Below are 10,766 nucleotides of genomic sequence, written 5' to 3' on the forward strand. Positions count from 1 at the left end.
CCCGCCACAACGCCTGGCTATTTTTTGGTTGCAGCCATCATTGTTGTTTGGCGGGCCCGGGCTGGATTCGAACCTACCACCTTAGATGTATGTGTCTGGCACCTTAGCCACTTGAGCCACAGGCACCAAGTCAATTACTTTTATTTTAAATAAAAAGACAAAGTCTTACCAATGCCTATGTTAAAAAAAAAAAAAAAAAAGACAAAGTCTTGCTATGTTGCCTTCAGTAGAGTGCTGAGGCATCTCAGCTCACATCAGCCTCCAACGCTTGTGCTTAAGCAATTCTCTTGCCTCAGCTTCCCAAGTAGCTGGGACTACAGGCACCCACCACAACACCTGGCTAGTTTTTGTTGCAGTTGCCATTGTTGTTTTTAGCTGGTCCAGGCCAGGTTCAAATTTGCCACCCTCAGTGCATGTGGCTGACACTGTAACCACTCTGCTGTGGGCTCTGAGCCAAGGATTTTGGGGAGTTTTTTGAGACAGTCTCAACTCTGTCACTGGGTAGAGTGCCATGGCATCATCACAGCTCACAGCAACCTCAGACTCTTAGACTTGCATAATCCTCTCACCTCAGCCTCCTGAGCAGCTGGGACTACACCAGGTACCATCACACCAAGCTAGTTTTTCTATTTTTAGTAGAGATGTGGTCTCACACTTGCTCAGGCTGGTCTTGAACTCCTGAGCTCAAGCAATCCTCAAGACCTGTCTCCGGCCCCCAGAGTGCTAGGATTACAAGCATGAGCTGCCACCCCTGGCCAATTCAAAAGTTTTTAACAAATCTATTGATTTTGATGATCTCCTTCCTCATCCTATTTTCTCCCCACTCATCTATTCTTTTTTCATCCATTTCTCATTTTTCTGTCACATTATTTCTCTCCCAGCAGCTACTGAATTACAACTCCATCTCCGTAATTTCCTAAGTACTTTGCCTGCATTGATTCTAGTTCTACCAAGGTAGTCATTGTCTTCATTTTCCAGATGATGAAATTGAGATTCAAAGAATAAGTAATTTGCCCAAGGCACAGGCTAAGTATCAGAGCCAAAGCTCAAAGCCAAATCTGTACAGAGCCTTTGTCCTGTCCCCTACACCCATCTTCTCTTCCTGTACATCATTTCCTGCTTTATTTGGCCTCTTATCTGTCATCATCATTGTCAGCTGAGGTTTATCTTTTTCTCTTCCTCATTTTTTTTCCCCTGAGAATTCTGTATTTTCTTTGATGTTGTCTTTTAAATTGTCAGTGTTTCTTGCTTTCTTATCAGCTTTCTCTGGGTTCCTTCCTTCTCCTGTGCCTCCTTCCCCTCAGCAAATCCATTTGCTGTGGGGAGCTTATGGCTGTCCTCCCCTCCTCTCCTTCCATGTAGCAGCCTAAACCTGGTGAAATAAAGAAACACTGCAGGATAAGCCTGGGAAAGGATTGGAGAGCAGGGAAAAGTTAGGGAAGGAAGGAAAAGAGTATGTAGAAGTTGACAGAGGAGGGGCAGGATGGCTGTGCTAGGCTATGTTCATGAGAAGATGGCTAGGAATGTGACTTCATAGGAGGAAATGTGTTTAACTCTGTCCTCATATGCTATGTTGACATAGTTACAAGGGTTTAGGACTGCCATGAGAGAGAAAATTGTGTAGTATTGAAAAAGAGATTGGGGGCTCGGCGCCTGTGACTCAAGCGGCTAAGGCACCAGCCACATACACCTAAGGTGGTGGGTTCGAATCCCCAGCCCGGGCCCGCCAAACAACAATGATGGCTGCAACCAAAAAATGGCCAGGCATTGTGGCGGGTGCCTGTAGTCCCAGCTACTTGGGAGGCTGAGGCAGGAGACTCGCTTGAGCCCAGGAGTTGGAGGTTGCTGTGAGCGTGATGTCATAGCACTCTACCCAGGGGGATAGCCTGAGGCTCCGTCTCAAAAAAAAAAAAGAGATTGGGAAGCACCATGATCCTAGGTGGGGCCAGAGTCTCAAAGAAGCAGAACATGCGGGTCCCAGGGGATAGTAGTGACCCGTAGGAAGAGACACACACACACACACACACACACACACACCCAGACAGGTGGAAGCACAATTGGGTCTGCTAACCAGTTTACAAAGCCTCCTAGGGCAGATTTGGCTCTGGCCCTCATCTTCTTCCAAAGCATAGTTTGGTTATGTCCCTTCACAAGTCCCCACCTCCCCCAAGTCCCAGTTAATTACAGAGCATGACTCCATGGCCAAAAATGATTCAGAATTTGAAGGACACTAAGATCAAGGAGACAAAGGCAGGCCTGGCACTGTGGCTCATAGTCTGGACAGTGAGGATGGTAAACAGGATCAGGATCCCTCCTTCCCCATGGCCCACTTTGATGTCACCTCTGCCAGGGTACATGAGCTGATTCCACATACATCTTGCCTGAGTAGGAACATCATGCTGAAAGGCTGTCTGACCCTCCCCTTATCCATGCCAGTGCAGGGCCCATTATTACCAGGCACTCCCATCGCTGCCCTCTTCCCACATCAGTTTGCAGAAAGATGTGGATATAAATCATTGTGTGGAGCAACCTGAACTAAGAACCAGCCCCAGCCCTAGACTCTCCAGTGACAGCCTCCCCAGCAGCCTCCACTGTCCTTGTCCTCCCTGCCAGAGCCAAGAGCAACTGAGTAAGAAAAGGCTCCTTCTCTGTCACCCCCCATCCCCAGCCAAGGCCCAGCTCATGTGATTTTCATTTTTAAGTTTTTGCCCCAAACCCAGCCAACTTGGTTCATGCTTAAACCCTAGACCACAGAAGAAATCATAGAGTCACACAACTGAGGTTTCTCCACTTCCCTGGCAAAGCTCTGAGAAGAGAGGCAGGAACCTGAGGAGTCAGCTAGGGCAGTGGCGCTAGACCATCCGGGGAGGAGGCAAGGGCTCCTTTCAGCAGCAGTTCTCCCACATGTCTGAGGAGGCCTAGAGCTCTAGCCCAGCCCAGCCAGAGCCCCCTCCAGCTTTTTTCTCTCTTTGCTCTGGCAGTGGGCAGCCGGGTGAGCCAGGAGCTACATTACACCAAAGAGAAGCTGGGAGAAGAGGCTGCATATACCTCTCAGATGCTAATACAGACTGCACGCCCAGAGGGGGAGAACCTCCTCACACCTGAGGCACTTGGCCTTCACCTCCAGGCAGCACTCACTGCCAGTAAAGTGCAAGTATCACTCTATGGAAAGTGAGTCTGGCTGAGCCCCTGGGAGGTGAAGTGCAGGGTTAAATGTGCTGTGGCAGTTCTAGAGTGGGAATTCTCATCTTCTGCTGATATACTATGCCCCTGGCTATTGCAGGTCCTGGGATTTGAACAAAATCTGCTACAAGTCAGGAGTTCCCCTTATTGAAAATGGAATGATTGAGCGAGTAAGTATCCTGAACTGTTCCCTGAGGTGGAATAGTGGTGGAATCTTTGCTGTGGCATGGGAGGGCTCGGAGAGACACTGGGAGGCTAAAAGTAAGGGGAGGCTGAGAGCTGTGGCTGGGAAGCCAAAGCAGGAAGATTGTTTGAGGCCAAGAGTTTGAAACCAGTCTAGGCAATATTGAGACCCCAGGCATGTGGCACACTCCTACAGTCCCAGCTACTCAGGAGGCTGAGGCAAGAGGATCACTTAAGCCCAAGAGTTAGAGGTTGCTGTGAGCTAGTCTGATGCCCCAGCACTCTACCCAAGGCAACAGAATGAGACTCTATGTCAAAGGGGGGAAGGGCCCTTAGGGACAAGACTGATATGGCCTGGGATGTCCCCGCAGATGATTGAGAAGCTGTTTCCGTGTGTGATCCTCACCCCCCTAGACTGCTTCTGGGAGGGAGCCAAACTCCAAGGGGGCTCTGCCTACTTGCCGTGAGTGTACCACAGCCACTCCTGGGTCCCCGCTGCACCTCCACCAGGGACTTCCCCAGCAGAGAGGTTGGATGGGAGTAAAGAGGACAATCAAAACCTAACTACCTCCTAATTCCTGTTACCTCCTAGGCGAGCATCAGAGCATGAGCTTCCCCAAGGCTCTCTCCACATCCCCCTTCTCCTTACCTCTTAAGGAAGAGAAGATCTGTCTTATTTAGACAAAACAGAACACAAAGATCTGTAAGATCTGAGCAAAGGAGAAAAAAGATCCCTAGAAAGAGACTGGAAGGAATTAACTAGGTCTCAGCTAAGCTGTTGCTCAGGCCAGAAAGAAAATCTGTTATAGGCAGGTGTCCATATGATTATAGTAGAACCAAGTAGACAGCTTGGTAAGGGACTCAGTGGGGCTTTGTGGGCACTTTCTGTGCGTTCAGTATGTCTATCTTGAGACTCAGCCCCTTGTATCCGCCCACAGCTCACTGCAGCAACCTGGTTGACTGATGCTGCCTGGCAGCAGTGAAAAGCTGATCCTTGTACACCCTCCATATGGAGGGACAAATAAACAGAGGGGTACAGATAAGGGTGGGGTACAGCATAGGTCCCAGACCAGTAGTCTAGGGAGTGAATATTGATTCCTAACCCTCACCAATGATAGGCTTTCCCCACCAGGGGCCGCCCTGATATCCAGTGGACCAACCTGGATCCAGAGCAGCTGTTAGAGGAGCTGGGCCCCTTTGCCTCCCTTGAGGGCTTCCGAGAGCTGCTAGACAAGGCACAGGTGGGCCAGGCCTACATGGGGCGGCCCTGTCTACACCCTGATGACATTCACTGCCCATCTAGTGCTCCCAACCATCACAACAGACAGGTGGGTTCCAGCCAAGTCTGCCAGGGAAAGGGTGCTCTTCCTTCCCTTCCCCTGCTTATATGTTTCTCTGTTCTGAGAAGGAGCTGATTGTGCTCTTTGCTCTGCTCCCCATTTCCTGGACATTGGTACCCTGCTGTCACTGTGCTAGATGAGTGTTCCATTCCCATTCTAATTCTCTTAAGCAACCCTCAGATGATATTCTTTTTCTAAGTCCAAACAAGGCTGGACTTTATCAAAATAGACTTGTATAGGCCAGGTGTGGTGGCTCACACCTGTAATCCTAGCACTCTAGGAGGCCAAGGCAGGTGGATTGTTGAGTTCAGGAGTTCAAGATCAGCCTGAGCAAGAGTGAGACCCTATCTCTACTAAAAATAGAAATTAACTGGGCATGGTAGAACATGCTTGTAGTCCCAGCTACTTGAGAGGTTAAGACAAGAGGATTGCTCAAGCCCAAGAAAAAAAGACTTGTACAAGGAAACTGAGAACAACATAGCTAAGCATGAATATTATACCTCATTTCCAAGTCTTGGAATAGAGTACTTTTTTAAAAACCTACCAAAGTTATGCCAGCTCCTTCCAGCAGCCTATTTCCAGAACTCTACACCTTCTGTGGCCTCATATCTACAGGATGCTAGCTGTTCATTATTAAAAAGTAATAAAGCGGCTCAGAAGAATAGTTCTCTATACTTTAGGCCTACTGAGGTCTGTGGTAGGCTTGGTTCCTGGAAGTACAAGCCCAGGGATACCCAATTATCCACACCCAGGGCCTTGTGTATTAAACTCCCTGTCTCCCCCACCCCCAGGCTCCCAATGTGGCTCAGGAACTAAACAATGGCTGCCACGGCTTCTCCCACAAATTTATGCACTGGCAGGAGGAGTTGCTGCTGGGAGGCATGTCCAGAGACTCCCAAGGACAGCTGCAGAGGTGGGTCCGCCCCTAGAAGTTGCCAAGGGGACTCTGTGCATGAGAATCCACACTCAAATACCAGGCAGCTCTGGCAAAAGCACCTGCACACACCTTACCAGTGTGTGTGCATCTCTGACCCTGATTCTCTTGTACCCCTATCAGGGCAGAGGCCCTGCAGAGCACATTCCTGCTGATGAGTCCTCGCCAGCTATATGAGCATTTCCGGGGTGACTACCAGATACATGACATTGGCTGGAGTGAGGAGCAAGCCGGCACAGTGCTACAGGCCTGGCAGAGGCGCTTTGTGCAGGTCAGTATGGACACAGACAAGGAGGAGCTCCTGAAGCCACCCTTTCCTCCACTCTCTCAGACTCACCCTGTCTCTTTAGCTGGCCCAGGAGGCCTTGCCTGAGAACTCATCCCAGCAGATCCATGCCTTCTCCTCCACCACCCTCGATGACATCCTGCATGCATTCTCTGAAGTCAGTGCTGCCCGTGTGGTCGGAGGCTATCTGCTCATGGTGGGTCTTGCTGGGTACTTTGCCCCCTCCTCCACTCAGTGCCCACCCCAGGAGCTTCCATCTAAGACTGATCTCTCTCCACACAGCTGGCCTATGCCTGTGTGACTATGCTGCGGTGGGACTGTGCGCAGTCCCAGGGCGCTGTGGGCCTTGCTGGGGTGCTTCTGGTGGCCCTCGCAGTGGCCTCAGGCCTTGGGCTCTGTGCCCTGCTTGGTATCACCTTCAATGCTGCTACTACCCAGGTATACCAGGATTGCAGAGCAGGCTTTTTTGGGTGCCATTACCAGGCTACACTAGCTGTTCACTGCTCTGCCCCTCCAGGTGCTGCCCTTTCTGGCACTAGGAATCGGTGTGGATGACATATTCCTGCTGGCACATGCCTTCACAGAGTCTCCACCTGGCACTCCTCTCCAGGTGAGGCTCATCTTCCAGCTAGGACCCATCTGAGGCAGATCAGCAGAGTAGTTAAGAGCCTCTTAGAGGCTGTATGTAGTGGCTCACACCTGTGGTCCCAGCATTTTGGGAAACTGAAGCAGAAGCATCATTTGAGGCCAGGAGTTCAAAATCAGTCTAAGCAAAATAGCCAGGTCTCCATAATCAGCTGGTTATGATGGCACACGCCTATAATTCCACCCACTCAGGAGGCTGAGACAGGAGGATTCCTGGAACCAAGAGATTAAAGTTGCTGTGAGCTAGGCTGACACCACTGCACTCTAGCCTGGGCAACAGAGCAAGACTGTCTTTAAAAAAATAAAAAAGAGGGTGGTGCCTGTGGCTCAAAGGAGTAGGGCACCGGCCCCAGCCAAAAAAAAAAAAAGAAAGAAAGAAAAGGAAAAGGAAAAAAGACTAGAACTTTGGGAGGCTAAGGTAGATGGATTGCTTGAGGCTAAGAATTTAAGACCCGGGTGAACAATACAGCAGAAACCACCTCTACCAAAAAAAAAAAAATGGAAAAGTAGGGTGGCACCTGTGGCTCAGAGAATAGGGCCCATATACTGAGGGTGGTAGGTTCGAACCTGCCCCCAGCCAAACTACAACAACAAAAAATAACCAGGCATTGTGGCATGTGCCTGTAGTCCCAGCTACTTGGGAGGCTGAGTCAAGAGAATGGCCTAAGTCCAAGAGCTAGAGATTGCTGTGAGCTGTGATGCAATGGCATTCTACCAAGGGTGACAAAGTAAGTCTATCTCTAAAAAAAAAAAAAAAAAAAGGAAAAGTTAGCTGGGCATGGTGGCATGCTCCTCTAGTCCCAAATACCTGGGAGGCTAAAGCAAGAAGATCACTTAAGCCCAAGAGTTTGAGGTTGCAATCAGCTATAATGATGCCTCTGCACTCTAGCCTAGGCAACAACAGAGCAAGACTCAAAATAATAAAAGAGCGTGGGCGGCGCCTGTGGCTCAGTGAGTAGGGCATCAGTCCCATATACTGAGGGTGGCGGGTTCAAACCCGGCCCCAGCCAAACTGCAACAAAAAAATAGCTGGGCGTTGTGGTGGGTGCCTGTAGTCCCAGCTACTCAGGAGGCTGAGGCAAGAGAATCACCTAAGCCCAGGAGTTGGAGGTTGCTGTGAGCTGTGATGTCACAGTACTCTACCGAGGGCAATAAAATGAGACTCTGTCTTTAAAAAATAATAATAATAAGAGAGCCTCTCAAAAATAAAAAGAGTCTCTTGCTTCAGGTGACCTTTGGCTGGCAATTAACCTCTGTACCTCAGTTTACTCATCTGTAAACAGAGGTAATAATAGTGCTGTGTCCTAAGGATTGTTATGAAGATCAGCAAGATAATTCAAATTGAGTGCTGAGAACAGCACATGACACATATGTGGCACTCACTAATGTTAGCTGCTATGCTATTATTGTCCTGCCTCTGCTATCCCAAGTTCCTGAGCCTCCATTTCACTCTATTTCACCTTGGCAGAGTACCCCCTTCCCCATGACCTGAGGCCATGTCCCTGCTCTGTCCTGGCAGGAGCGCACAGGAGAGTGTCTTCGGCGCATGGGCACCAGTGTTGCACTCACATCCATCAACAACATGGTTGCCTTCTTCATGGCTGCCCTAGTTCCCATCCCTGCCCTTCGGGCTTTCTCCCTGCAGGTGAGGCCTCAGGAAAGAACAGGGCAGGCCCAAGGTGGGTATGGAGGTAGGGGTGAACTTCATCCAGGCTTTGTGCCCCTCCTGTCCATCCCCTAGGTGGCCATCGTGGTTGGCTGCAACTTTGCAGCCGTGATGCTTGTCTTCCCAGCCATCCTCAGCCTGGACCTGCACCGGCGCCACTGCCAGCGCCTAGATGTACTCTGCTGCTTCTCTAGGTATCATCCCTGTACCCGCACCCCCTTTTTCCATTGATACCCTCTGTCCCCTCACCAGCATTTAAATGCACAGACCTGTCATCTGTTCTCTCTGTCCCTTCTAGCCCCTGCTCTGCTCAGGTGATTCAGATTCTACCCCAGGAACTGGGGGATAGGACAGTACCAGTGGGTGTTGCCCACCTGACCACCACAGTTCAAGCCTTTACCCACTATGAAGCCAGCAGCCAACATGTGGTCACCATCCTGCCTCCCCAAGCCCACTTGGTGCCCCCACCTTCTGACCCATTCAGCTCTGAGCTCTTCAGCCCCAGAGGGTCCACCCGGGACCTTCTAGGCCAGGAGGAGGGGACAAGGCAGAAGGCAGCCTGCAAGTCCCTACCTTGTGCTCGCTGGACCCTTGCCCATTTTGCTCGCTATCAGTTTGCACCCTTGCTGCTCCAGTCACATGCCAAGGTAAGACTGGGGAAGACAAGGCAGAGACTTAGTGTCTCTGAGTTCAAGAAGGGCAGAGGGCTAAGTCCACCACCTGAGGGCTGGAGGACAGCCTGGGCCACCACCTTAGTTGCCATTTCCCATAGGCTATGGTGCTGGTGCTTTTTGGAGCTCTTCTAGGGCTGAGCCTGTATGGAACCACTTTGGTGCAAGATGGGCTGGCCTTGACAGATGTGGTACCTCGGGGGACCAAGGAGCATGCCTTCCTGAGCACCCAGCTCAGGTACTTCTCCCTGTATGAGGTGGCCCTGGTGACTCAGGATGGCTTTGACTACGCCCACTCCCAACGTGCCCTCTTTGATCTGCACCAGCGCTTCAGCTCCCTCAAGGCTGTGCTGCCCCCACCTGCCACCCAGGCACCCCGCACCTGGCTGCACTATTACCGCAATTGGCTACAGGGTAAGAAGCAAGGAGACTACAGGAAGGGGTGCTGCAGGGAGAGGCCTCTGGGACCACAGGCTGACGGTACCCTATCCTGTTCTCCCCCAGGAATCCAGGCTGCATTTGACCAGGACTGGGCTTCTGGGCGCATTACCCACAACTCATACCGCAATGGCTCTGAGGATGGGGCCCTGGCCTACAAGCTGCTCATCCAGACTGGGGATGCCCAGGAGCCTCTGAATTTCAGCCAGGTTGGGAGAGGGCTAGAGGTCAGGTAACACAGAGGGGCTCCGGGCCACATGGGCCCAGGCCTTCAGCCCTTTCTGCCTCGGCAGCTGACCACAAGGAAGTTGGTGGACAAAGAGGGGCTGATTCCACCAGAGCTGTTCTACATGGGACTAACTATGTGGGTGAGCAGTGACCCCCTGGGTTTGGCAGCTTCTCAGGCCAACTTCTACCCCCCACCTCCTGAATGGTTGCACGACAAATATGACACCACTGGGGAGAACCTTCGCAGTGAGTCCTGGGGGAACTCAACAAGAGCCTTGACCTCAGCCCTCTCAGGCCCTGACCCTGTTGGCCCTCCCTACTATTCCCTGTGCTCACTGGCCTTTTTCCTCTCCCTTCCACAGTCCCACCAGCTCAGCCCCTGGAGTTTGCCCAGTTCCCCTTCCTGCTGCATGGCCTTCAGAAGACTGCAGATTTTGTGGAGGCCATTGAGGGGGCCCGGGCAGCATGTGCAGAGGCAGGCCAGGCCGGGGTTCATGCCTACCCCAGCGGCTCCCCCTTTCTCTTCTGGGAGCAATATCTGAGTCTGCGGCGCTGCTTCCTGCTGGCTGTCTGCATCCTACTGGTGTGCACTTTCCTCATCTGTGCCGTCCTACTACTCAACCCCTGGACAGCTGGCCTCATAGTAAGTACTTTCAAGGGTAGGGTCAGATTAGCACCTCAACCTGGCCTGCCCATAATCCTTCCTGCCAATAGCCCTGCATGAGCCCTGCCTTCCCCAGGTGCTGGTCCTGGCGATGATGACCGTGGAGCTCTTTGGTATCATGGGTTTCCTGGGCATCAAGCTGAGCGCCATCCCAGTGGTGATCCTCGTAGCATCTATAGGGATTGGTGTCGAGTTCACAGTCCACGTGGCTCTGGTGAGCACAGGCACCCAAGGGAGGGATAGATCAGCTGATTCAGTATTCAGCCAATATTGCTAAAGCACCTACTATGTGCTCAGTACTGTTTATGAACTGGATATATAAGAGCAACACAGTCTTACTTCTGAGGAACTTAAATTCTAGAAAAGTACAGATAGTTATCAAGTCAAGAAATAAGCAGCCATTTCAGTGGAAAGGAGTGAACAAAGTTTAAGGACAGTGGCTGGGCATGATGGCTCACACCTGTAATCCTAGCTCACTGGGAAGCCGAGGTGAGTGGATTGTTTGAGTTCATAAGTTCAAGACTAGCC

The 10,766-nt window shown here is 51.2% G+C and overlaps 1 protein-coding gene across 1 annotated transcript in view; it reads left to right on the forward strand.

Annotated features, from left to right (window-relative positions):
• PTCH2 (patched 2) overlaps positions 1-10,766 on the forward strand; it is a 21,533-nt gene that overhangs the window by 8,152 nt on the left and 2,615 nt on the right. The window contains exons 3-19 of the mRNA XM_003801189.3: positions 2,982-3,171; positions 3,284-3,353; positions 3,738-3,829; positions 4,499-4,694; positions 5,498-5,619; positions 5,764-5,911; positions 5,991-6,122; positions 6,209-6,364; positions 6,444-6,536; positions 8,091-8,216; positions 8,313-8,431; positions 8,536-8,884; positions 9,010-9,322; positions 9,413-9,555; positions 9,640-9,820; positions 9,937-10,217; positions 10,315-10,452. Coding sequence (XP_003801237.1) covers positions 2,982-3,171; positions 3,284-3,353; positions 3,738-3,829; positions 4,499-4,694; positions 5,498-5,619; positions 5,764-5,911; positions 5,991-6,122; positions 6,209-6,364; positions 6,444-6,536; positions 8,091-8,216; positions 8,313-8,431; positions 8,536-8,884; positions 9,010-9,322; positions 9,413-9,555; positions 9,640-9,820; positions 9,937-10,217; positions 10,315-10,452 — 2,849 coding nt within the window. The remainder of the gene's footprint in view (positions 1-2,981; positions 3,172-3,283; positions 3,354-3,737; positions 3,830-4,498; positions 4,695-5,497; positions 5,620-5,763; positions 5,912-5,990; positions 6,123-6,208; positions 6,365-6,443; positions 6,537-8,090; positions 8,217-8,312; positions 8,432-8,535; positions 8,885-9,009; positions 9,323-9,412; positions 9,556-9,639; positions 9,821-9,936; positions 10,218-10,314; positions 10,453-10,766) is intronic.

Source organism: Otolemur garnettii, unplaced genomic scaffold (genome assembly GCF_000181295.1).
Source record: "Otolemur garnettii isolate 467f Iridium unplaced genomic scaffold, OtoGar3 scaffold00202, whole genome shotgun sequence".
In the NCBI taxonomy this organism is placed as follows: Eukaryota; Metazoa; Chordata; class Mammalia; order Primates; family Galagidae; genus Otolemur; species Otolemur garnettii.